This window comes from Apiospora kogelbergensis (genome assembly GCF_038363985.1).
Source record: "Apiospora kogelbergensis strain CBS 113332 chromosome Unknown utg000008l_segment0_segment0, whole genome shotgun sequence".
Classification (NCBI taxonomy): domain Eukaryota; kingdom Fungi; phylum Ascomycota; class Sordariomycetes; order Amphisphaeriales; family Apiosporaceae; genus Apiospora; species Apiospora kogelbergensis.
In genome coordinates, this window is record NW_027117425.1 from 2461010 (window position 1) to 2486315 (window position 25306).

Genomic DNA, 25306 nt, shown 5'->3' on the forward strand with positions numbered 1-25306 from the left:
TTCCTCTGAACATAACCAAGATGCGCACACTCGGACTGCTGGGTGGCATGACCTACCATGCGACGGCGACGTACTACACGACGATCAACGACCACGTGCAGCAGCAGCTGGGCGGCAAAAACTCGGCGCGGATCCTGCTGCACTCGTTCAATTTCGCCGACATCATGACGCCCTGGGCCGCGGGCGACCGGGACGCCGTGCGCCAGCAGCTCTGCGACGCCGCGGCCGGGCTCCAGCGGGGCGGCGCCGACGCCATCGTGCTCTGCGTCAACACGAACCACATGTGGGCCGACGCCATCGAGCGGGCCTCGGGCCTGCCGCTGCTGCACATCATCGACTTCTCGGCCGAGGCGATACGGCGGGCGGGGCTGGCTAGGATCGCGCTGCTGGGCACCAGGGTCACCATGGAGGGCGACTTCATCCGGGGGCGGCTGGAGCAAAAGTTTGGCCTCGAGGTGCTGCTGCCGGCCGAGGCGGTGCGCGACAAGATGGACGAGTTCATCTTCCAGGAGCTGCCGCACAAGATCGTCTCGGACGCGTGCAAGACGCTGTACCTCGACACGGTCAAGGATCTGGTAGGCCGAGGGGCACAGGGCATCATCTTGGGCTGCACCGAGCTGCAGTTCGTCCTGAAGCCTGAGGATGTCGACGTTCCCCTCTTCGATACCGTGGCGCTGCATGCTCGCGGGGCGGCGCAATGGGCAATTGACAACTAGCGGGTTAGTGAGACAGCAAGGGGTGGTTTGGTCAACAAGACTATCATATTTCGCAGCTGTGTTTCTGAAAGCTAGGCGTCAGGGCGGCAGCTAGGTGTTACAGTTGTCAACTTTAACCTTCAATACGCACAGCAGCGGGTGACATGCGACACTCGGCACGGATATCTACATAGCTGATTGTTTGCGAAACAGCGAAACACATGACAAGCCCACATTACAAGTACCAAGGAAGAAGAATCTCGTCAGATGCGGTGTATGTTCCGCCGAAAGGGGGGACGAGTTTGGCAGTGTTTAATGAGGCCTAGGGGCCAAGCGTATGCAACAGCGGCTTCCCGGCACGCTGGGCGGCCTGTCATTGGTGGCGGAGGCTCAGGCGGCCCAGGTTCTGGCCCAGGTGGCCCTTAGCGCCCTTGCATTGCTACAGCGGAGGCTAGAAATGCCCTAGGCAGGCGGCTGAGGCGAGGAAGCCCATAACGGCCCATGGCATTATCCGCTTGGCACAATGGGGGAATGGCCCTTCATCGGGACTGCCTACCCAAATCCTACCTCGCGACTTGATAGTATGCTTTTTCGCAGACCTTGAGGCTTCTCCCATTTCCATCTTCATTCTGGCTTCCCTTTCTTGAACGTGCTGTGTATTCTTTGGACGAGCTGCTAAACCTAATTAATATTCGTCCGACCCCACCAAACCGACAAAGAGAATCGTCCCGATCCGACCCAACTTTCATTCCAGGGATCCTCGCTGCGGTAAGAAAGGATCGGCTCGTTTGGCGGCGCTGCCACTTCCCGCCGCCGCGATTTCCATCTCGACTTGGACTCGACCCGGCACACAGGGAAAGCCAGCAAACAGCAGAGATGCTGCTTTCGCGGCTTCAATTGCTGTCCAAGAACCCCGTTCAGAACCGCGGCATCCTCTCGTTCTTCCTGGGCTTCCTGCTCCTCTACGTCCTGCTACTCGTCTACCTCCGCGAGAAGTGTTTTCGCGACCCATCGTCCGCCTTCTTTCGACCCGAGCGCGCCCGTGTGCTGTCGTACTCGTCGTTTCGCAAAACCCAAGCCAAAAAGTTCGCAGAGCAGGCCGCCCTGCACGCACCGATCAAATGGGCGCCCGAGTCGAGCCTCAATAATAACAATAATGATAATGGAAAGGGCGGCGGTGACGATGGGGGATAGGACAGCAGGAGCCGCTGCAGCCCGACGTCTGCATCGGCATCGGGTCCGTGGACCGCCACGGCTTCTCGTACCTGCAGGAGACGCTGGGATCGGTACTCGAGGGTCTGGATGCGGCGGAGCGACGGCGTGTGTACGTCGTCGTCTTTCTCGCCCACAGCAATCAGTCGGTGCACGAGGACTACGGCAAGCCCTGGCTGCGCAACATGGCCGACGCGCTGCCGACCTACGCCCAGGACAACGAGACCCTCGCCCTGGTCCGGAAGCTCGAGATCGCCAACGACTACCCCGCCCACGCCCGCAAGCAGAAGATCGACTTCTCCGTCCTCCTCAGCGAATGCGCCAAGGTCAACCCGCGCTACACCATGACGCTCGAGGACGACGTCATTGCCGTGGACGGGTGGTACCATCGCACCCTGAACGCTGTGGCGAGCGCGGCGCGGAGGACGGAGGAAATGGGGCGCGACAGCTGTGAGTGAAACCCACATCCCCAACCTACTCACATTCCAGACTCGTGCGATGTTGCTGACTTGCGACCCACACCGACAGTTTTATATCTGCGCATCTTCTACGACGGCAGGCTCCTGGGATGGAATAGCGAGGAGTGGATCTCCTATTTCGGGGGCAGCCTCATGTTCGTCATTACCGAGCTGGCTGTCCTCTCCTTCATCCGCTGGCGCTTCCAGGCCGTGCGCCGAGCGGTGCCCGTCCTATTTATCCTACTGGTGGCGGGCGTGTGCACGCCCATGCTGATCGGGCTCTTCTTTGCGTCGGGGCGGTCGTGCATGCTGCCCAAGAAGCCCGGCGTGCATCTTATGCAGAAGTACGGCTGCTGCGGGCAGGGGCTCGTCTTTCCCCAGCAGCAGGTGGTGGACCACTTGTTGCCCATGTACGCCAACACGACGGATGACCACGCCGCCGTTGACACGTTCTTGGAAGACTGGGCCAATGCCCGCAACTCCCTCCGCTGGGCCGTCACCCCCGTCCTTATCCAGCACGTCGGCGGCAAGAGCTCCCACGGCGTCGGAGACCAGGTCTCCGGCCGCCTGACAGACGACATGCCGTTCGATTACATGTTTGAGACCAACGACCCCGTCAAGCTGGCCATGGAGCACCAGGCGTGGGTGGACAGCTTGCGCACGGGGGCTTAAGCGTCGTCTGATGTGATTGAGTGACTGACCTCAAATTGTATCGTGCGTTTGCAGTTTTCGTTTTGTCGATATACCCATGACGAGCGAGCAGGATAAGTGCGAGACTGCATTTTTGGTTATTTTCCCTTTCATGGTACCTATAGATTACATGCGTACGTACGAGGAGGAGACATGTCCATGAGAGTGAACGGGATGGAAGCCCCGGTTGTAATTACTGGAGTGGCCAGATACGGGGGATGATATATAATGATACCCAATATACATTCGAACAACTTTCAAACAAAAATTCGACAGCTGAGGCTCTCACCCGCACCGCTGGGGAGGTGATGTACGTGCCGCTGCCACTATCCAAAAGGGTTTCACTATCAGATAGCGGGTGTTACGTGATTGGATCTATGCGTACGACAAATGTCCTTCACGTTGGGTTCACTCAGAGTTTTCTGTGTGGACATAGAGACATGGGCTTACGGTGCTTGAATTGCGCAAGTATATTTGAGGTTGCCTGATCAAATAGATTGATTGTTGATCGTAAAGCTTCGATACCTAACCTATGGGTTACCTCCCAAACCAATATCATCGCGAAGAGGCATATCTATCCATGATTGCTGCGGTTGCCAGAAGTCCATGCTCATTCATTCCATGAGAAGTTTCCATGTACTTCTCCCAAATCGTTGGATCGTCCTATCCAAACGATTAAACATTCCAGTCGAAGGTGTCAGCCAACTCCGAGTGGTTGTCGATTTCATCCTGCTCGGACTTGATGGCGGCAGCCTCACCGTCAGCCTCCTCGGCGATGGCGGCCTTCTTGGAGGGCGACATCTCGGCGCTGTCGTCGTCGTCATCGTCGTTGCTAACATGGGCAGACGTCGTGGTTTCGGAAGCCTTGCGTTTCTTGCCGGCAGCCGTGACCTTCTTGGCGGAAGCCTTGCGGACGGCAGGGCCGGCGTCGCCGTTTCCCTCCGTATCGTCCCTGTTCTTGGCGCTGGCGTGGGCGTGGGCGATCAGCCGCTTCTTGACGGACAGCCAGCAGGCGCGGGCGGACCCGGTGGTGGTGAAGCCGACGGCCTTGCGGAACTTCTCGATGTCCATCTGTTTTTTGAGAAGAGCAAAATTGCCGGTTAGTCGGTTAGTCGAGACGGGCTCCCGCGGCACGGAAAGATACGAGTTGTTGCCTTTGGCACAAACAAGAATGGTGGTGGGCTAGTGTAGAAAGGCTGGTAGGACGGTCGGAACTTACCTTGTCGGACTGGAGACTGTCCCAGGCATTGGAAATGAGTTCCAGCTCACGGGGAGTGAAGGTGGCCTTGCCAGGAGCGGACATGTTGGCGGATGAATCAGTGACTGTGAGTTGTGGATGGGAAGCTCACAATGGATAATGGTGATAATCTAATAAAGTCAAAGAATGAAGATGTGGTAGTGGAAGTGTAGAAGTAGTAGTGGTGCGTGAAAGTGAAGCGTGGAGAAGAGAAGAAGGGAAGGAAGGTAGGTGGAAAGGCTCGCAAATATTTATGCAAACCGAAAGAACACCCTCGCCAACAACTTTGCAGCTTAGAACTGGGATTTTGGCAGACTGAGTAGTATCTCTAGTACCCAGAATGATGGTCAATCCAAGTATCCAGACCTTGCATTTGGTGGGATCCCCCGATACACCAGTGACAGATACTGGACACGGCACAAGCCAGTATTACTACTATCCTTTTCCCCTAACACCGAGAAGCAACAATAGACGAAGGCATATGCGAAAGTCGGCAAATACCTAACATATCCTACACATACACCGGTGTATGTTCTTGAGTTACTTTTGATATCTTGATAACGAATATTATATCGCTACTTCTTGCATTGTTTTGCGAAGAAAGGTTGCAGTGATAGAGAAATGAATCTTGTTCTACCGCTGGTGGCTAACGTCCCCTGAGGAAGAGGTAAGAAAGGGAATATGCTATTAGAGACTGCAAAGAATCACGGTCACAATGATAAGACATACAAGTTATAGTCATACAATGTATTCGTACAGGATATCATGACGTCTATAAAGCCAGCGCAGGAACGGACCAAAACCGCCTGCCAACGGGGTATCAACTGCTTTCCAGCAAGAAAGCGACAGAACCAACCAACAACTCCAATGAAACATACACCAAACACCAGCAAACAACTACTCTTGGCCTCCACGAGAGGCGCCGGCAGAGCCAGCACCAGTGGTGGCGTTCTCCTCCTCACGGGCCCGGTTCAGCGCCATGATGGCCCGGACTTGGTCCTCGAAGGGATGAGGGTCGGCCTGGCGCTCATCCTTGAGGAGCTGGATCTCCCTCTTGAGGGCCCTGTTTTCCAGCAGAGCTGCCCTGAGGGCCTGATCCAGCTCCCCGTTCTCGTCCTCCAACTCCTGGACTCGCGCGTCGCAGTCCTCTTCCAAGCGCTCGTTCTCGCGAATCAGGTACTGATTCTCCTGCATGGCGGCGAGATACAATTCCGTGGAGATGGGGGTCTCCTCCTTGGCCTCGAGGACCTCCTCATCCTCCCCCTCCATCTCTTGGGCAGCGGCAGGGCTCTCGCTGACCAGGCGATCGCCGCCGGGGAGTCCTCGGCGCTGCTGGGGCTGGCGGGGACGGGGGTCGGGGCCGGGGCTGGGCTCGAGGCAAGGACAGAAGAGGCGCCTGCAGCTGTGTTCTCGGGTGCACCAGCCTTCTTGTCTTCCTCGGCCTGCTTGGCCTCCGCAGTTTCCTTGGCCCTGAACCTTTCGATGAAGGATGTGACGGTATAATCTGCCGGGTTGGGCCGGCGACTGGGATTTGTGCGGGGCCGAGGTTCCATCTCCCTCATCGGCATCAGAGGTTGGTTCAGGTCTGGAGGTAAGGTGTCAGTGGTCATGCATATTTCGGACGTGGAAAATAGATTGACAGGATGTAACTTACTGAGGCCTTTCAAGACACCGAAGTTCCTGCTGCGGGCGCTGGCCTCCTTGGGGAATTTTGGTGGGAGGCAATCAACCATCAGTTCTCGGAATCGCGTTCTGATCAGCTCTTGTGTTTCAGCATGGTACTGAGCTTTAGCTTTGACTTGGTTGATTCGGGGGTCAAGGACTTGGGGGTCGCTGCCGAGGGTGAGGCGCCATCGAATTTCCTCGTCGAAGAGGACATGAATGACCCGGCGAGGGTGATAATCGTTGTTCTGGCGATGGAACGCCAGCCGAGCGGCACAGTAAAAGTCAATGATCCGGGCAACAGCATTTGCTCCGTCGTTAGAGTTGAATCCCAGGACCGCAGCCACCTCTGTGGCGGCAGTATGGCTCAACAGACGATGTTGTTGCGTTCTATGGAGTGCCTGAAGTATAACAATCAAATTCGACTGTACTTGGGTGACTTTCAAACCGCGTAAGTCGCAACGTTTGGCGAAGAGTAGCTGCTCCTCGATCGAACCTCTGTCGACCTCTAAGGGACCACCGATGAAGAATTTGGGAAGCTTGACAAACATTTTGGCCGAAGGGGTGCAGATGTCTGTCTGTAGTGCAATGTGAAGAATATTCGACTATGGTAGATGTGAGAACAAAAAGGTGAGGTTGACAAGGGAAAAAAGAGACCAGTGAAAAAGTGATGAGTTGGGACGGTGAGGTGAGAAGGTAGAACTCTGTCAAAACAATTATTTCCTACTTGTGTTGACAAGTTGTTGTTGGTGGTGTTGGGTTGTGTTGTGTTGTGTTGTAGCAGCAGAACCCCGACTCAGCTGGGATTTTGCCTTGGTTGGCATAGTACGAAAGAGAAAATTCAATTCCACCGATGGAGTGTAACTGTTTCGTGCTGTGTTGTTGCTACAGTACGGCCACAGCAGTACGACTACAGCGGGTTGAACTGCTATAGAACTGGGGCCGAGTATGCGACAGAAAGCTGGACCAATCAGGAGAGGCTGGGCCAAATTCTGGTGTACAGCAGGTAGGCTTATGAATCTAAATAACTGACCTTTTCTTCAACGGGGTGGTGTAGTGTGAAAACTAGCCGGTTCTTCAATCTTGCGTGAGCCTAGACGAAAGCTTTCAGTTCGAGCCTGGTACAGGGCACCGAATTTGACATTCAATGGGTGATGACTTTGGAGAATCTCCTCCGTCAACACTTCGGTGTTGATGGGCAGCCCCTGGGTCCGTATTAGCTGCGGTGTCTGTAATACATTAGTTGTCCCAGAGTTGTGATCAGCTCACTTTTTTTGCTTTTCTTTCACATTCTTTTTACCAAACTGTGACACTATCATGTTGCTTCGTCCCTAGCACCTCGATATTGTCTCAATCATAGCATGTCACTTCTCCGGACAAAGGACTAAGAATTAAAAGAAATAGAAAGAGTAAGCAAGGGAAGGAAACCCCCAAAGATTCGTCTTGGGCCCTGTGCCGCGAAAACCACTCCGGGCCTCCATTGCCAACACCAGCTGCTGTACCGTGATCGTGAACTGCATCTACTCCCCACAGATGGAGATGACGCGATCCATGCGCCCTCTTCGTCGCTACGCCTGTAAATACCCATCAAAACCCCCTCCCTTCGCCAGAACCCTGGACAGACGCACCGCCATTTTGCAGGCCCATGTCCGACAGCGAGAGAAAGTCGTCGGCCGTGTCTACGAGATACATGGCATACATGTGGTCGCAGCCGGACGTCAGGTGGCGTGACAGGTGTCGAAGTTGGACGTCGGCTTCGGTGGATACGGGTGGGGAAACTAGCCGGCCATGGTGGGGATGGTCGGCCCCCGGGCGGGCGTGGTGAGGTCGGCGGCGCCGGGAGGTTCGTTGCGAGGTACGTTGAGGCGGCATGGCGAATGAGCTCCGATATGGCACAGCCGGCAATTGCTAATCGGTTTGAATTGGTCAGTCTTAACTTGGTATCCAACTATCTCTCCTCTCGCTTGAGCCTGTCGTCCGGTAGGTACGCCAGGAAACTGTTTCCTTAATTCTTTGGCCATGTCTTCTTCAAAAGAGAAAGAATATCTTCTTCAAATGGAGAGTTAGGCTCTTTGTAAACGATATTCTTTCTTCCAAGTGTTTGCCTAGCTGCTTATATTGGGCTGCTCGGTTCAGCCATATGCATCTATGAGGAGTAGGCCAAACCTGCTGCATCTGCAAGGGGCGTACTTATCTGTGGCTGATCTCTGGCACGCTCATGTAAGAAAGCAAACTGCCAAATGCCGTTGCCAACACTATGAAGACACAGCCGCTTCGCTGCACTCACATACATTGAGCTCCAGGCATGAAGTTGAGATAATCTTCCATGGTTTACATTTGAGTTAGCACTAGCAAAGTCAGATCAGATCAATAGCTTTATACGATGAACCTAAATGCCAAAATTGGAAAAGGAGAGAGTTCGGTACAGTCCAGAAAGGTCTTGGCACTAGCCTCAAGAAGAACTGTACCTGCGTATAACGCTTCCCAACCCATCAAAGACATTCCACACTATGGATTTCATGTGCTCAAGTAATGCTTTGTCATTGATGAATATAATAGAATATCTCGATAAGTGATGTATCATTAGCACCGGGCATGCAAGAGTCGGGTTAAGCAGGTGAAGTAAGAGGCAGTGATCTGGTTCAACCAAACTATAAAGAGAAGCAGGGCAGGTACAATGGTGGTCTCACAGTATCCAATTTGAATCTTACTCGAATACTGCAAAGAAATAAAGCAAAAAGATGTCCCAATTTCATAGGAAGGCGCTGCCTTGCCCTTTTCCGCCAAACAAGTTTTCTTATGCAGGAAGCTAATCACCAAGCTCACCAACGCCATGCTTGTTAAGGTAATAATCTCATCCCTGAAAGTGCTACACTGTCAGTTTTTAATGGCTAGAGTTAGAAGGATCTTGGCTAGAAGCTTACATCAACAGGGAAACAAACAGGGAAGATCACGTAGTTGGCGGCGGCCAAAACGCCTTGCTCATAACAAATTGGATCCCGCCGGAGGGGGATTGCCGGAGGCTGTTGTGAGTTATTATCTAATGGATGTATCATATACGAAAGCGACCCAATCTTCATGGCTTCGCAGTCCTCCCCTACCGGACTATCCGCTAGACGATTCCCATCCCGGAGGCGAGAGTCGCTGTTGCAATCGACTTCTACAATATTGTTGTTTGTATCTTCGGTTAAGTCGGGTATAATAGTAGAAATCTTGAAGCTCTTGGTATGATCGGCCTGCACCCCGATGTCGAGTCTGTCCGGGCCGGGGAGAAATGACATGCGCGAAGCCTCGACCGGGCTGGCTGCAACCGAAACGTCGCCGGGCACGACCATGGATTCTCTAGCCGCGATCGCTGAGCGGGACTCTTCTGTGTCCACCGCAGTGGAGTTAATAGTACCCCCACGATTGGGAACAGGGTGATGGAAGTGGTAATCCCCTTCAAGCTCCACGAGGTTGACAGACGCATCGAGTTCCGACCAGCCCACAGGCCGGTCAAACGCCCAAGGGAAACCCACGGCTTCCGCGACATCGAACCGCGGATGCTTGACCTCGAGCTCTGCGGCGTGAGGATTGATCCGAATCTAAGGCCACTGTAAGGAAAAGACGCGTGGTATTGTGCGGTTTCATGATCTCACCTAAGCTGACAGTTGCATTTTCGTTCGTGGTTCTAGAGATGGCGACGAAGGAGACATCTCGGATGTTGGTGTTGCCCACCTGCCAGATATCTGTAAAGCGCTAGTCCTCAAGCAACGCCCCATTGGCGTCTTGCGCCTCGAACTTCTCTTAGACTTCGGAACTGCTGGAGGCGGAGTAGTCATCTGCATGTACATATTAGCCGACAAATGCGCCTTTTAGGCCATGTTTGTGTTTCCTTCAAGGTTCATTGCTGGGACAGAAGCTCCTTACAAGTACCATGCGTGCAGCCGCCGCCGCCGCCGCATGGCAGCTAAGAGCTATTATGCGACGGCACCACACTCAAGGGGGAGGAGTCTATTCGGAGCTCGAGTTTCTGCGGTGATGTTCCAATGCCGAGCTCGGCTGTGTAAGCCAAGTTCGGGCCGGTGAGGTGTAGGCTCAGCTCGTTCGTCGTACTGCCTGCTGTACTGGCTCTTGGGTTGTGGTCATGGGCGACAGGTGAGTCGGCCGCAGAGATGCTGGCATTTGTAAGTTGTTGCCGAGCTTCTGTAACGGCAAAAGGGGCTGCGATGACAAGCAGCATCGTTCGCATCGCGGTGCCGGCCGAGTTGGGTAAGATGGCCGATGCCTACATGGAGGGCAGAGGAACAATTCCAGTCGACTGGATGAGTGTTTGGCGGATGTCGCGGAGAAAATGAGAGCCCCAGCTTACCAGGATCAAGAATCATATTGACCTAGGGGCAGTTCTTCTGGAAGCTGGAGTCTCTGAGTGCCGAACATTGCATATGAAATCTGGCGGGTGTCGGTCTGGACAGATGGTCCTGGAAGCAATCTTAGTTGCCACAGAGATTCCAACGCCCAGCCGGCACTGGTCCTCGCATCATCTACGCCACGCATAATCTTCCTTCTGCAGAGTGCAGTCATAATCTTAGCTGGCGGTAACATGGCTATCTTGAAGAGGATGCAGCTCATGGTGGTAACCTTCACATGAAACCCCATGCCACATGGCTTCGTTGCAATCGTGCCAATGAACGGACTGTGATGCGAACATGTAGCGTTGGTCTTGGTATGACAAAGAAAGGGTGTAGCAAACATTTCCAGGCTCCTGCTTGAACGAGATTGAACAAGATAGGCCCGGCAGCTTCTCCATGCATTGGTAGCGCGGCCCGAACGGCTTTCGATACGTGTTTGCTAATGCCTAAGCCCCGAAACTATGCGGTTGGCAGGTCTTTATTAACTTCACCAACGTCAGAGCTCATCGATAGGCTACTGATATCAAGGGCACTGGTTTATTTGCTATGGGGAAATACCCAAGCTCCCTTTCCACCGCACTGTTAGAGCGCTGGTACTGAGGAAGCCCAGATCCTTTTCTTTCGCCCTTATCTCTGCAGCGACCATGTGTGACGATTGACCACATGACGTAGGTCATTCATCAAAGCAGCGGTTTTATCTGAACCGACTTGCCCGTCATCGCCGACTGTCTCGCAGCATCCAAAATCTGCATAGCCACCATATTCGTATCCAGCGCCGTCAGATCCCCTTCATCCTTGATCTTCCCATCCAACACACCGATAAGGTACGTCAACGAGTCCCCCCTCTCCCGCGGCAAGGCAGGGACGGACTCAGTCGCGCCCAGGCTCGCGTCCTTTCTCATAACCACGCTATTGGACCCCACCGTCGTCAAGCTTGCGTTGGTCCCGTAGACTTCCATGTCCTTCCTCGCATACGGCCAGTTCCACGAGGGCATCAGCACGGCTTGGCTCCCATTATAGCGAAGCACCACGGTTGCGTCGTCGTCCACCTTGGGATACTCCTCGGGCTTGTCCGTTTGCGCCACAGCCATGACGCTCTCGGGGGCCATGCCACCATGCAGCACCGTCACCAGATCGGCGCCGTAGCACCCGAAGTCGAAGAGCGCACCGGCGCCATTCTGCACGGGGTCAGTGAGCCAGGGCAACCACTCAGGGCCCACCCCGATCTCCGCAGGACCCTGGTGTCCGTCGTGCACCACGACCTTGCGGATTGTGCCAAGCGAGCCGTTTCTAGCTGCCTCGATCGCGGCAGCATTGCTGGCGTACCACGTCGTCTCGTAGTTGGTTAGCACGCGCACGTTCTTTCTCTTCCGGACCGTCTCGCGAATCGCCAGCGCGTCCTCTAGCGTCGTCGACAGCGGCTTCTCTACCATGGACGATATGCCGTACTTGGCTGCGGCTTCGATGACGCGGCGGTGGTCGAGGATGGTAGTGTACACCAGTACGGCGTCGGGATGTTGATCCTGCAGCATCTGGTCCAGGTCCGTATGGAACAGGTCCGAGCTAAGGTTGTAGCTAGATGCGTATTGCTGTGACAGGGCCTTGTCAGGCTCAGCGATGGCCACCAGCTGCACATCGGTCCTCTTCAGCAGACCGGGGAGCAGACCAGCGACATGGCCATGGACCAGACCGACTATGGCCACACGCTTTGTCACTTCTCTCTTAGGGCTGGTGTTGGTGGTGGTGAATGATGCACCCAAAGCAGACCACTGGAAGGCCGCGAAGCCCAACAAAGTTGAAGTGAACCGCATTGTCAATATCTGCTTGGTTTCGCTCTCACAATTTTAGGCAATGTTGATGGAAACTGATTTCTGGACAAGTATTGACGCCATTTGAATTTTTGGGAGCGGGGTTTAAGTATGCCCAATAGCAGCATTGATCTTCTGATGAGTCGTATCATCTATTAGCTCGACATGAGTTCTATACTACGTTGCCTAGCTGCATATAGAAAGTGCTAATAAGACAGAGTTTCGGCACTTGCCATCCCCCAATTTAGGGGTTACTCGATTAATGCAAATCACAACATCCGTTATCACTAAAAAGCCTCACCTTTCTTGCTAACGCGACGCCTCTCTGCAAAGGGAACATGAGTCTTCAAGTAAGCAATTCAAGTCTAGGGGACGCACTAGCCGCCCAAGAATGGATGACATGAGTCTGTTCAATGCCGCATTGCGCACGTGATCGAATGTTCCCGGAACAAGAGGAACAACATAAGGCCCTTGGTGTGGTTGTTCCGGCCGACTCGGTCACTGACAGATCCGGATAACCCTGAGTTCGGCCCCACAACGCCCCCCGAGGGACGACGAGCTAAGACCCGAAGGGACTGGAAGGTTTTGTCCCTAACCAATGAATACACAATCTGTAATAACATCCATAGCAAGCTACTCATATATATGAAAGTGTCTAGAACCTTGACCAGAACCAAGGATGTGTGACCAAATGTTATTCATTAAGTAGAGAAAACGATATGGATGGTTGAATGTGACTCATGAATTTGAGGTGAGTAAATACAAGTACTCCTACAGGTGAATAGGGAAATCCGTTATTGGTTGCATCCGCCTTCAGTTCAGATCCTTTTGATTTGAGCAATAAGCAAAGTAGCAACTGAAGGAGAAGTAAAGTACTAAAGCATGCAGCAACACCTCCAAAGTCCCCATAAAGAAATCAATCTCACCTTCTTCGCAAAGTATCTCGTTGGAACCAACGTATTTGCCCGATCTGTCCTCGCAAACAACATCACATCGAAGCCCAATTCAACCAGCAAAGAGACTGTAGCAGTTTCCGAGCCAGACCCCAAAATCCAACAACGCAGCGTGTCACATATAAAAGACGACAAGAAAGCAGAGGAATATAGGATGGGCGGTCAAGAAAAAGCAACGTCGTCCAACAAAGGCCGATCATCGGGCAAGGCCAAAGGTGATCAGGCCTGGGGCACGCAAACCAAGAACCAGAACACCGCCGTCTCCAGCGACAGTGAGGATGAGGGCCCCCGTACCCAGCTTGAGGCCGAGGTCGTCGCCCATGTAACACAGCTCATAACGGCCACGATCCGTGACCAGATGCCCCACCTCGTCGACGCTGTCGTCCGGGAGACCAACAAGAAGCTGCGGAAGATCGCCCAGGACGCCGCCAAGCTCGAGATTGACAAGTACATCGAGGAGGTCAACGCCGAGACAGAGGAAGAGAAGGTGCAGTGCCTCGTCAAGCGCATCGGCGAGCTCAGTCAGGACACGCTCGAGCGCGTCTTCCTGCAGCGGTCCGTCGTGGAGAAGCTGAAGAAGCTGGTGGAGAAGGCTGAGACCGAGATGTCGCTACTGGAGTGGGAGGAGCTCTGAGTTGGCAGATCATCCACGCCAAATTGGGCAACTTTTACTATAGGAGGAGAAAACAAGCCAATGGTCTCGGTTCATCCAGCTAATGCTTTCTATCAAGCTTGGATAGATGGTAGGAGAATCTTGCAGCATTGACTCTCCCGGACAGACAGCCCATTGTTTGTTTGTTGCTCCATCTTCAGTAGGACGACAAAGAAGACCAGACGTCTACAATGGTAGCCATTACCAGCAATGAGATTGTACCATAGGAGCAGAAGTGATAACAAAGCCATTATGAAGCCTCCGTTCTCCCACTTGAATGATCTGATTCGGGGAGAAAGACGTGACACGCATGATAATGCCTTTGATCAAACCATACAAGAATAAGACATATAAATGGGCTCACACATCTATATTGAAACAGTTCTTCTTCTGTTTCCACAGCCGCAGTCATCCCGACAGTAACGGTAAGTCTAAATGTCAAGTACCAGCACAGCACGACACTTGCATGTGATCATCTCAAACTAGGAAGGCTTCGAAGAACTTGGAAAATACACCAACTCTCGCTTCCTTCATAAGTTGTCGAGAAATCATCTTGTGAAACAAATTTGCTGTTGCTGCTGCTCGACTTACGATACACTTACCAGGCTCCATAAGAGATAAAAGGGGAAAACATGGCTTCAACGACATCATCAACCGGCTTTTTCACCAAGACCTGCGACAGGTTTCTCTCTCGCAAGAACCAAGCCGAGCTCGAGGCGTTTATTGAATGCCTCGGCGAAGCCGGCTGCCACATTGGCCATGGCGACGACCCTTGTGAATGTGCATTCTGCATTGCTGAGCGCGAGGACGAAAAGAACGACGGCGGCGACGAGGGTGATGATGACGACGACGTGTCGATCTATCAAAGCACCGGTAGCTGTGACGACATTTATGACCGAGACTTCTACGACGAGGATGCGGAGGAGGCGTACGTCAACGACTCTACTTCCTCGTGCTGGCCGGAGCCCCTCCGAACACCCGTCCCCGCCGTCGCCGAGTACGCGGACCTTGCAGAGTCGAGCCCCTATGACACGGAGTCTGACGACGAGTGTCAAGCGGCGGCCGACGAAGCCATCTTAGGCCGTCGGGTCCAGGCCGGTCTCAGCATCGGCTTTCCCGCCTCTTGGCACGCCGACGAGCAGCCCAAGCCGGCCGCTGCCGCCTTGCCCAAGTCGAAGCACCACCAGCGGGCGAAGGGCGACGGCGTCCTCACGCGCAAACAGGCGCTCGCGGCATTCATGCGGCACCTGAACCGGGAGCAGAAGGTGTCGGTCGCGACGTCCATCGCGCAGTGGATCTCCACGGTCGACGGTGACAAAAACGCCCCCGACGACTGGGAAGAAGCGTACGCGTATGATTACGATTTCGCTCGCTACCACGACGACGGCGCTTCGTCTCCTAGCGTACCAGAGCCGCTCTTCTCTCCTCGCAACGAGGACTGGGAGGAGGTTTCAAAATCTGAACTCGATTAGGTAAGTCCGCGGCTCTGCCCTTCCTTTTTCAAGGAGATACAGCGCATTGTATTTTCACGTGCAAGATAGAAGGTTTAAAAGTAGTTACTAGTTATTGTTTACAGATTGTTTCCGCGACGGATAAAATTAGGAATTAAAATGAAAGATGATAGTTAAATTATATTGTGTACGTAAAGCCAACTGCTCTTCCTGTGCTCTCTCGGTCGCCCCTAAAACGCGTGTCGGGCCCGCTGACCTGACACTAATTGACCATGGCGCTACAGATCTATTGCGATGAGGGGGCAAGTCTGGCTAGCAGGCAATGCATTTCAATCACAGCGAAGACACCATTATCGACAACATGCAATGCGAAGAACCTATGTATCGTGGATTTCCCAACTACTTTGCCAACTACCTATACCCTTCCATCATCTATCGTAAAACCGTTCATATGTACTGTGGCTGTACTTCTTGTACGTGACCTTTCGTTTCGTCCCGCGCCTACGCCTGACTCCTAGCAAAAAAGGGAGGGAGACGTCCGCTTTCTTTCGTCGTTCTGCTTCGCAGCAGATATGCGTGCCATCCGTCCCCTTCCTCATCGTCAACTCTCTCCATTGCCTAATTTCGCAAGTAATAAAGAGCCCTGAGCAACAACAATAAACGCCGACCGAGGCGCCTCCTCGGGGTTGCCGATCTATGCAGCAGTAGATATGGGCACGCGGGGAAAGAAGAAGAAAAGCATATAATACACAACAACGATGATGTACCCTTCGATTTGCGAAAGACCTTCCAGAAACTCCCAAGAAAATTGCGAAATGACTATGCAGGACGCTGTTTGCCCCACCGGATATAACCATTGGACATCTTGCGCTCCGTCGTCTCTCGATGCCGCTTGTTCTAAATGCTTGCGTTGCTGTAAAAAGCAATCCTCATCTCCTTGTGTATATTATCCCTTCCTGGTCATTCGCTTCAAGGGGGCCGACTTTCTTGCCGCCGCAGTCCGGAATCTTGACGTTGTCCTTAAGCTTGCGGTCGACCGTCATCAGACCCCAATGGTCTTCCCATTCCTTGCCGGGCGTATCAAATAGGATCTTCCAGGGCTCATCGAACATCTCGAACCAGAAGTAGTTGGTGCCATTGGCAAGCGCCTGGCAGACCCAATCTTCCATAAACTGGTTCATCTGGCTGATGCCTGCAACCGAGGCGTCGGGACAGTCGGTCTTCTTGTCCGTGCCGCAGTCCGTGCCTCCCTGAGAAGGCCAGCCCGTCTCCGAAATGATGTTCTTGGACTTGTCGCTCTTGAAGTAAGCGCCGTTATTGTTATTCCAAAAGCTGTACGTCCAACTCGCTGCATCTTTGGCGTTGATGCCACCGAAGAACGGGTGAATGTTGGCCATGACGTAATCAGACACCTTGGCGAGTTCGGCAGTCCACTTGTCGCCCAAGTCGCTCGTCGCGACAGGGAGACTCATGCCCTTGCTGGTCAAGTTGGTGCGGACCGAGGCCAAGAGGTTACCCAGCTCGCTTGTCGTCATCTGTTCGCGGAAAAGAATCTCGTTGGCGACAATCAAACCCTTAAAGGCTTATCGCCGAACTCGTCCAGAATGTCCCACATCTGAGACAATTGTCTCGAGTTCGTCGTCTTGTTGTTATCCTGCCAAACACCCAGCCAGATCTTGATGTCCTGGTCCATCTTGAGTTGTTTCAGGGCGTGGATCGTCATTTGTGTCTGATTGCAGTCCGTTCCGTAGAGGCGGATCGTGTTGGTAAGCTGGCTCAGAACAGCGACATCGCGAGTGATGTTGTTCTGCGAGGGAGGATCGTGGATGCAATCGGGGTATTGGGTGTTCAAAGGAGTGTAGTCGACACCCGGGAAGACCTTGTGGAGGTTGGGGTTGTTCATCAGCTTCTTGATTTCGGCGGAGTTGATGTCCAGATCACCGTTTTCCGCTTGGTCTTGTCCGGCAGATTTCCCGCCGCCATTGCCACCCGAATCGCCCTTCCTGTTGGCAAGAATACCTCCAATCACGCCGCCTGCGATAGCGCCCAGGACAATGATGCCGAAGATGATGATGATGCACCACCGCCGACGTTTCCTGCTGGCGGCCTCCGCCTTCATGAATTCGGATGTTTCCTTGGCACCTTTTCCGGTAGCGCCTAGATCATATCCTGCAGCACTGTCTCCTGCTTGCGTGTTGACAGGCCCGTAACTAGCTTTGTTCTTGCCCAACAGACCACCAGCGGCAGCACCTGCAGCAGCACCCCCAGCCGCAGCTCCCACAGTCGAGTTGCGTTTGCTTCCGTTTCCGCTCGAGTTACCCATGCTCAACATACTATTTCGAGCAGGACGTCGGTAATCGAGACCGTCATCCCCGTCATCCATGATCTCGTTAGGATTAACTTGGCCTAGACGGGGATCTAAACGCTGTCCGTATGCCGCTTGAGGGTCTCGGAAAGGATCGCTTCCAAAGCTCTGCATACTCCTATTCGGTGTACTGCGCCCTGACTGATATGCCGAGGGTCCACCAGGGGAAAGACCGCCGGGGGCGTTCTGATAATCCATACCACGCGCGCCACCGTAAGCCTCGGGGCGCGCGGCCGCCGACGGGTCGTAGCCATGTGCGTAATTCTGATCGTATCCATTGTCATAGCCGTATGGCGTTTGATCATAGGCGTTGTTATTGTAGGCTTGACCCGAATACTGCGATTGGCCATACTGCGGACCGTAGTAGCCCTGTTGGCCGTAATTTCCCTGACCACCACTCATGGCGGCGTGTCCACGTTCTCGTGCGTTTCGCTCTGTGCCTGGTAGTCTACCTGACGACCGTTCGCCAGAGCTGCTGGAAGGCGCGTATCCGTGCGAATCCGTCTCTTGATCCCAACCAGACCGAGCACTATTCTCTCTATGAGCAGGCGGCTTGGGTGGACTGTTGTTGAACGACTGTGCGGCGGCGTTAGCACTTCCTGCAGCGGCCCCAGTCCCTGCGCCAGCAATTGCACTCTCTTCGTAGCCTCGTCCGCGCGTCCGCCCTTCTCGTGGGTGGCTGTGGGTAGAGCCTTGGTGACCACCAGGTCGATATCCGCCTCGGGATTCAGTTGTGGTCGAGCGAGCCGGGGAGGCTTGTGTTTGGTCTCGGTAGGGAGAAGGTTCGTCTTGGTAATATCGAGGCTGCGACGGCTCTCGACGCGATGTATGTTGATGGGGAGAAGAATGAGTTGCAGGTGGGTATTGTGTTCGGGAGGAATGTGTGTACGGGTCGTTTGGATTGTCCAAGGGGGCGTGCTCTCCCACGTCGGACCCAAACGAGTGACGACGATCCATAGTCGTCGCAGTTTAGTTCAGTCCAACTCCTGCCAGATACAAGTGACAAAGCCTCCCTCTGGTGGGTCGGGAATGTACAGGTTTCTCGCCTTCTGGGGTGGGAATTGGAATGGTACCCTCGGTAAATTACTCAACCCGCAAAGCAAGCAGAGCGAGACAGGACGGCTTGAGTGGTTGTCAGTAGGGATGGATTGAGTTTCGGGTGGGAACAGTGGTGGGTTTGTTGGATACCAGCACGGCTTTGACGGCCCTGCGACGGATAGCGACTGGGAAAAGAGTGGACTGGCCCGATCAGCTTACTCGCTTCGTGGTACAGTACGCAAACGAATGAAGAATAAGGGAGAGCGAGGGCGATACTGGCGCGAGGCGTCAGGCGTCCGGTGTTGCTGTTAGAGATTCAACCAGGGTCAAGCAGGCTGGCTGGCTGTGGTGTGGTGGTGGATGGTGAGACAGACAGGTCGGGATCAATCAATCCTTAGTGCCAGCCCCCGAAGCCAGGGCGTAAATGCAAAATAATGAATGCGGTCCGGCTCCAAACAATGGGAAGATATATTGGCGGCGGAATCCTTCCTTCCTTCTTCTTCTTCGAAATCAAGCTTTGCCAATTGTGTCTGGGACAGACCACAAGAGTCAATAGACGTGTCTTTCCCTAGATGATCGGCATCCAAGACTTGGGACGGTGCCAGTGCAGTATGTCGGAGCGTCGAGGGCGGCTTGCGGATTGTATTGTATGTATGGTCGTGATGAAACGGCTCCAAACGGTCTTGTGGAGAGAGGGTGGGCAGTTTTCGATTCGGGTGCGTGCGGTGCAGTTGCGGGCGCTGCAGCGCAGCGGACAAAGAACTGGAAATGGCGCCTTTTTCCTTTCTCAGTGCATTGCAACTTTCTTAGCTCGTACTGGCAAGCTCCCTGTTCGTTATTTTCTAAGAAAAGATGCCTGCAGGTTGCGTGCTCGGTCGCGCAGTGTCAGGAAGGGGATACAAGAAATACAAGAATTGTCAGTCAGCCCCTCGTATTCTGGGGGCGGGCGCCTCTTCGTATCTTGTCACAGCTGGGTCGATAGTCACGGTAGGCACATCTGTTTTGTTGATTTTTCTCTTCTCTCTTTTCGAGGTGGTCGGTCATGGGTGTCTATCTCACTGAAGAGGCTTAGTGTCGGTGGTATTGTTGGAGTTAGCGAATCCGGTTCCTGACCCAGTTGCTACTCCAGCAACCAAGCTTTTCTTGCCGATCACCAGCGAATCCAACCACCCCCAAGAGATGCAAAACTCCAGGTTGCCCATGAGGTCAGATCATTTTATTCACTTCTGGGGTGCGTCTGGAAGGTTGGCTTCCCGCCATTTTTCTTGTAATTACAGTTATTGGCGATGTCAATGTCAATCTTGATGCGCAATTATGTACATATGCTGTCTCTTAAGGTACGCAGGATTGATGTAGTTCTCGGCTGTAAAGCTTGACAACAGATAAGCCTGTTCCCATGGTTGTTCGCTGTGGGGAATAGTTAGGTGGTGGCTGAGATGTACATCAATCATCAATACGACTTGCAGAATGGAGTGCTATCTGGGTGCTGGCTGCCTCTTGGGGCACAGGACACTAAACCTTTAGGCGGATAGCCCGTCACACTCCGGGCCGCGTCCATGTCAGGTCCAATGTTACCTTCAACTGACAATGTATGTACCAGTGTCACGAGCAAACCCTTTGACGATCAACGTGCCATGTGTCAAACGACGAACTGCTCACTGTCCTACGACGCAACTCCCTACAACTACGTATCTCTTCGAATTTCCTGACAATGGATGGGATTTCGCAATCATTGCATTGTGTGCGGTACCAAGAAAAGACTGACGTCAACCGACGACACTGTTGACCGCTGGTGCATGAGGGACCTAGACTGACTTGCTGCCCCAAGCGCTTGGTCCTGGTTGTCTGAGAAACCTCAGAAGCCGGGGTCTACGGGCTGGCAAGCGCCAACGATCAGCCAGCCCCCGGCCGTCTGCCACCAGGCCTGGCCAGGTTCAATCAATCAGTATGCGCTGCAAGGGCCAGCAATCTTATGTAACTTTGTTCAGGTGCATAGGAAGGTAACCTTCGAATCGGAAATGTGTGCTGTGTTTGGAAAATCCCATTTCAATTTTCAATTTGATCTCACCTCCAAGGTTACAGTGCTTTAGAGTCAGGCTAGCGATTTACTTTATGTAGCTGCTAGCATCGAACTTGGTGTGAACCCCCTTTTTGATTTTCCACAACCCAAAGAATGCCCTTTTTCTCTTCTTCGATGTATACGCCACGATTGACGGGGCAAAAGTCCACCCCGTCTCAATGCGTATCTTTTTGTCTGTTCTTCTCTGTGCACTCCGTACTAACACGCTAGTAATTGTTGCCATCGTCAATATGGAGCCCCGGCAGGTTCATCCCTGGCCTGTGATGCCCCGCGATTACATCATGTTGGTGAACCATGTTAATTGTGCCAAGTCTTTGCCTTCCCTTTTTAGAGTCTTTGCACTCTGGCGCAATTCTTAGCGGCCCCCGGTTTTCTTTCCTGGTCGTTCATCTCCAGCAATGCAGCAATCAAATCGGAGGTTTATTTGATGAGTTGCAACGTTTGAGGTAGACATCCAATCTTGGCTGAATATCATGCTAGACGTTGCACTCATTTGCGCTGCCATGGCATGGTTACCATCGCCAACTTTTCCGAGCCGGGCCTCTACTAAAGACGTTGCTCTCTCGCTTTTATGTGCGATTTGTCCGCTTACCGACCGAACAGGCAAAGAGTCTCGAAATACGAACTGCGCTTGTGTATTCGAGCATGGCGCCATCTACCACTGAAAGACTACGTACGCACTAAATCTACGGCTGTCCCGATGCCATGGGAGCGGCGTGTTATTTGGCTTGATCCAAAGGGAACGATTAGTAGGCAAGTTGGTTTGCACGATGCAATCCTTTGCAATCCTTTCACTTTCAGTATGGAGAGCGAATACGCATTTCCAAACAAACACGGGAAAATCTGATACCCTAATTGCGCTACTCAGCTCGATGCTCGTACTGTTACTGCCGCCGCAAACGAGTGATGATACTTCCCATGTGTACAAGTGCAGTCTCTCTGACTCAAGCAGCAGCAACTGCTCAGTGGATCATGCACACACCTCTTTGTTTCTAATTCGATCTTACCCAGCCTAACCAGCGGTGCGCATGGCTCTACTCTATATGCATTGACTTGATCGACTTCAAGCCTCGTGGCTCTGCTAGCTGCCATGAATCAGGCTTGACCGGCGCTCTGTCCTTGGGAGGATTCTGGTGTTATTCCCGTAATTGACGTACCTCCTCTTCATAAATCCCCCGCCTCATTCCAATTTGGCCATTAGAGAAAGTGCCGCCAAACATCACACAGAGACAGACCCCACCTACTGCCCACCTTCCTTCCTCTCCAGTATTACCCACCGCAATGGACGACGTCAGCCAAACATGCAGTTTCATACGAAGTGCGACGTGATCAATGTTTGCTATGTCGAAAGCCTCACCAAATGTGTTGCGTTGTCGTTTCGCCCGTCGCCGACAAAACACAAACAGCGACCGGCCTGGAACAGTTGTTGTCCCCGCTCAAGCCGATCAATAGTCCCATAATTCCGGGGAATGTGGGAACAGAGCTGACGAGTCTCCATGCCGCAGCTGTAAGCCACTGGACTGGACAACTGGACTTTGCCGATACGGCACTTGCACTGCCCGTATCCCCGACGTTGATTCGTACATCAACTTCATCTCGTTTACTCTGTGTTGTGGAAGATGATCTTCGTTCATCTTGGCGCGGGGGTGGGTAGCGTACGCAGAACTTCGGGAACACGGCGATGCGATTAGAGAAAGCGCCGACAAGATCAGCGGAATATCATGTCCTGTTCACCCTCCCTCATTGAAGGCGATAGAGCATCACAGCAGTTAAGTCATGCATGTTCTCCCGTCTTTGTGATTGGTCACTCTGGGCATGCTTGGGTTGATACGTACGTGATCACGATTGGCATGCATTGGATATGTCTTTCGGAGGCCTATCGGTCCCGTTGCATCTCTATACATAGCTCGGGACACGCGCATCTATATATGCCCGATTGAATTTTGGCTGCTTCAATCTTTCATTATCAACGGTGCCCGGTTGATCCGGTTGGTCGGTCAGAGCGGATTCGGAGTCGCTGTGTCTTCAAAAGCAACGAAGCTCGGATAAGGCCTGTGGGAGCTGGCAAGTCGTCAGCCAACGAGAAAGTTTACTGATCCTACCACCACTCCCATTGCAGCACTGCGGTACACACACGTAGTCTTATTCCTGGTACTTTGCACTCGGACAAGAGTGGGGTAAGGGAAGGAGCAAGATGCCTGAAGCTTTAAGAGATGCAGCATCGGCAACAGCACCTTGAAGTCGAAATACACATTCCCCTTGCATTTCACACTTCAACCTGTACTTCATTCTACAGAATTCCATTTCGGGCATTGGTTAAGCCAATTTGACTTTCGCACCCCTTATTCGTCATACCTACATCAGCATAAAGCCCCCCCTATCCTTTTACTCACAGTTCATCATCATCATGGGCTCTACGGTCGCCGACAATGGGAAACTCTCCGACCTTCCTCAGCAACGCCGTTTCGTGACGGCGCACAATGAGGAGGGCAAGGCCGTCGTACACAGCCATCAGGACCTGGAGTGGAGCGCCTATGATGCGGACCAGCTGGCCTTCAGCGTCGTGTACACCACCTCGTCAACGCCGCCTGATCTCAACGGCGACAAGGACATACTGATCCACCAGGGCGTTATGGAGTCCGGGCAACTCGGTCTCGTGAACCCCAACGGCAGCGTGCTGCGCTACGTCGACTTCAAGCCGGGTTATCGCTGCGGAATGCACCGCACCCAGAGCCTCGACTACGGCATCGTCATGGAGGGCCACATCCAGATGGTGCTCGACTCAGGCGAAACGCACGATCTCAAGCGCGGCGACATCGCCATCCAGCGCGCCACCCAACACCAGTGGGTCAACACGAGCCAGACCGAGTGGGCGCGGATGCTGTTCGTGCTGCAGGAATGCGCGCCCCTGTACGTAGGCGGGCAGGAGTTCGGCGAGGACCTTGGAAAGCACTCGGAGCTTCCAGCTAGTCGCAAGGGGTAGAAGCGTTCATCTTTGGAAGATGCTTTTTGATTACAATGAGAAAGGCCACCTACAACCTCTGCCGTTCCTATCGTTAGTCGGAACAAAGAAACTTGAAAGGCATAAGGCCTGGCTGGACCTTGTACACAATGACGTAGGAAATACAATAATACATTGTCGGTCAGGCTACTATACCTTTGTTAAGTTCGCAGAAAGAACCAGCAACTTATAGATGTATAAAACCACACCTCGACGGATACAACCGAAACAGGGGTAGTGAAGCAACCAAGCAAATCTCCAATCCATACACGTAAGTGACTTTCCAAGATCCGGACTATCGACGAAATCACTGCCGCGAAGACTTTAACAAATAACCAAATAAGCAAGGATCATATTCCTACATTAGACCGACGCCCTCTCAGCCTCTCTCTTTCTTCTTCTTGAACTCCCGGCAAGCAAGCAGTGATGGCGCCTTTTCCCCTGCGGCCACTCCATCAACCAGCAGCGCGTCGCCCGCATGCTGGAAGTGCTCCCTTTCCCCGCCAGCAAGAAGAAGCTCTGCGCCGACTGCCGGACCAAGACACCAGAAGACATTTACGAGATTCTGGCCAAGATCAACGACGCCCGCACCAACAGCTATAATGTCGCCATCGTCAATAATGCCAACAGCAGCGATCTCAGAAGAAATATGAGCAGTAAGAAGCTCGCCTCCAAATCGTCTTTTGCTACTACGGTGACTACGCCCACCACTCCCCGAACGCCGACCCCCAGAACCCCCAGCCCGAGGGCCCCCACCCCCAAAACCCCCGGCCTCCCGCCCATGACGCCCGCGACGGCCGCCATCCACCTCAACAACAGCACGGAGCGCAGCGCCTGGCTGGACTACCTGCTCGAGCGGCTGCTGGTGCACCGCCGCACGCTGACCAAGGACGAGGGCAAAGAGAGCTGGACGGCGCACCACCTGGGCGAGTGGGCGCGCGTGGCGTTCCTGTGCGTCGGCGACGACGACGAGCTGCGCCCCATGTGCGACCACGTGCGCCAACGCCACGGCAGCGGCGCCGAGGAGGAGCTGCTGCGCAGCCTGGCGCGCGCCGCGCTGCGGGCCTACGACGTCGAGCAGCCCAACGAGCCGGCGACGCACCGCATCGTGGCGGGGCTCAACGACCTGATCCTGGCGGCGGTGCGGCACGCGGACGAGGCTCGGTCGTTTTCCCAGGTCCGGGCCGTGTTTGCGAGCGCGGCGGCGCTGCGGAAGCTGGCGTCGGAGGTCTCGACGGGGGCCGAGGTCTTGTACGATCTGTTCGACGAGTTCGAGAGGGGTTCGACGCCTGCTGGCAGGATGAGCAGTCTTGGTGGTGGCGGTCTGAGCCGCAGTGGAAGTCGACGGGCTGCGTCAGGCTAGCACTCGGGTCGCGCGGGGCGGACGGGCTTGTGAAGGGGAAGAGAGAGGTGAGGGAAATTAGTGGCGAGAAGACGAGACAAGGGATGTACTGGCGCTACTAACTTGCTTAAGATGAACTGATCCGCAGGTTGACTTCTTAATATGACCTAAGATGAAGGTAAGTGATAGCTTGTTGCTTTCAAGCAGCGGGCCTGCCTGACTAAATATATGTACTTCTTCAACCCTTATTCTCATTTAATCAGAATTACAG

General features: G+C 53.6%; 12 protein-coding genes across 12 annotated transcripts; 6 read left to right on the forward strand and 6 right to left on the reverse strand.

Moving 5' to 3' along the window:
• Window positions 1-20: 20 nt before the first annotated feature.
• PG998_012724 (aspartate racemase) lies at window positions 21-716 on the forward strand (the record flags this gene model as incomplete). Its single annotated transcript, XM_066879540.1, has 1 exon — window positions 21-716. The coding sequence occupies one exon, from the start codon at window positions 21-23 to the stop codon at window positions 714-716; it is 696 nt and encodes a 231-aa protein (XP_066725924.1).
• Window positions 717-1571: 855 nt separating this feature from the next.
• Window positions 1572-3037, forward strand: PG998_012725 (uncharacterized protein; the record flags this gene model as incomplete). Its single annotated transcript, XM_066879541.1, is given in 3 exon segments — window positions 1572-1872; window positions 1890-2357; window positions 2436-3037. The coding sequence occupies 3 exon segments, from the start codon at window positions 1572-1574 to the stop codon at window positions 3035-3037; spliced, it is 1371 nt and encodes a 456-aa protein (XP_066725925.1).
• Window positions 3038-3730: 693 nt separating this feature from the next.
• PG998_012726 (uncharacterized protein) lies at window positions 3731-4358 on the reverse strand (the record flags this gene model as incomplete). Its single annotated transcript, XM_066879542.1, has 2 exons — window positions 3731-4126; window positions 4275-4358. The coding sequence occupies 2 exons, from the start codon at window positions 4356-4358 to the stop codon at window positions 3731-3733; spliced, it is 480 nt and encodes a 159-aa protein (XP_066725926.1).
• An 831-nt stretch (window positions 4359-5189) lies between these two features.
• PG998_012727 (uncharacterized protein) lies at window positions 5190-6505 on the reverse strand (the record flags this gene model as incomplete). Its single annotated transcript, XM_066879543.1, has 3 exons — window positions 5190-5630; window positions 5678-5877; window positions 5947-6505. 3 exons carry the CDS (start codon window positions 6503-6505, stop codon window positions 5190-5192), a joined length of 1200 nt encoding a protein of 399 aa, XP_066725927.1.
• A 1036-nt stretch (window positions 6506-7541) lies between these two features.
• Window positions 7542-7826, reverse strand: PG998_012728 (uncharacterized protein; the record flags this gene model as incomplete). Its single annotated transcript, XM_066879544.1, has 1 exon — window positions 7542-7826. The coding sequence occupies one exon, from the start codon at window positions 7824-7826 to the stop codon at window positions 7542-7544; it is 285 nt and encodes a 94-aa protein (XP_066725928.1).
• Window positions 7827-9287: 1461 nt separating this feature from the next.
• On the forward strand, window positions 9288-9812 carry PG998_012729 (uncharacterized protein; the record flags this gene model as incomplete). The annotated part of the gene is made up of 3 exons (XM_066879545.1): window positions 9288-9350; window positions 9401-9549; window positions 9605-9812. The coding sequence occupies 3 exons, from the start codon at window positions 9288-9290 to the stop codon at window positions 9810-9812; spliced, it is 420 nt and encodes a 139-aa protein (XP_066725929.1).
• Window positions 9813-11025: 1213 nt separating this feature from the next.
• Window positions 11026-12156, reverse strand: PG998_012730 (uncharacterized protein; the record flags this gene model as incomplete). Its single annotated transcript, XM_066879546.1, has 1 exon — window positions 11026-12156. One exon carries the CDS (start codon window positions 12154-12156, stop codon window positions 11026-11028), a length of 1131 nt encoding a protein of 376 aa, XP_066725930.1.
• An 879-nt stretch (window positions 12157-13035) lies between these two features.
• On the forward strand, window positions 13036-13740 carry PG998_012731 (uncharacterized protein; the record flags this gene model as incomplete). Its single annotated transcript, XM_066879547.1, has 1 exon — window positions 13036-13740. The coding sequence occupies one exon, from the start codon at window positions 13036-13038 to the stop codon at window positions 13738-13740; it is 705 nt and encodes a 234-aa protein (XP_066725931.1).
• Window positions 13741-14834: 1094 nt separating this feature from the next.
• PG998_012732 (uncharacterized protein) lies at window positions 14835-15277 on the reverse strand (the record flags this gene model as incomplete). Its single annotated transcript, XM_066879548.1, has 3 exons — window positions 14835-15091; window positions 15166-15216; window positions 15271-15277. The coding sequence occupies 3 exons, from the start codon at window positions 15275-15277 to the stop codon at window positions 14835-14837; spliced, it is 315 nt and encodes a 104-aa protein (XP_066725932.1).
• An 861-nt stretch (window positions 15278-16138) lies between these two features.
• On the reverse strand, window positions 16139-18531 carry PG998_012733 (endo-beta-1-3-glucanase; the record flags this gene model as incomplete). Its single annotated transcript, XM_066879549.1, has 2 exons — window positions 16139-16744; window positions 16783-18531. The coding sequence occupies 2 exons, from the start codon at window positions 18529-18531 to the stop codon at window positions 16139-16141; spliced, it is 2355 nt and encodes a 784-aa protein (XP_066725933.1).
• A 4568-nt stretch (window positions 18532-23099) lies between these two features.
• On the forward strand, window positions 23100-23675 carry PG998_012734 (uncharacterized protein; the record flags this gene model as incomplete). The annotated part of the gene is made up of 1 exon (XM_066879550.1): window positions 23100-23675. One exon carries the CDS (start codon window positions 23100-23102, stop codon window positions 23673-23675), a length of 576 nt encoding a protein of 191 aa, XP_066725934.1.
• Window positions 23676-24171: 496 nt separating this feature from the next.
• PG998_012735 (uncharacterized protein) lies at window positions 24172-25056 on the forward strand (the record flags this gene model as incomplete). The annotated part of the gene is made up of 1 exon (XM_066879551.1): window positions 24172-25056. One exon carries the CDS (start codon window positions 24172-24174, stop codon window positions 25054-25056), a length of 885 nt encoding a protein of 294 aa, XP_066725935.1.
• Between the last annotated feature and the right edge of the window lie 250 nt (window positions 25057-25306).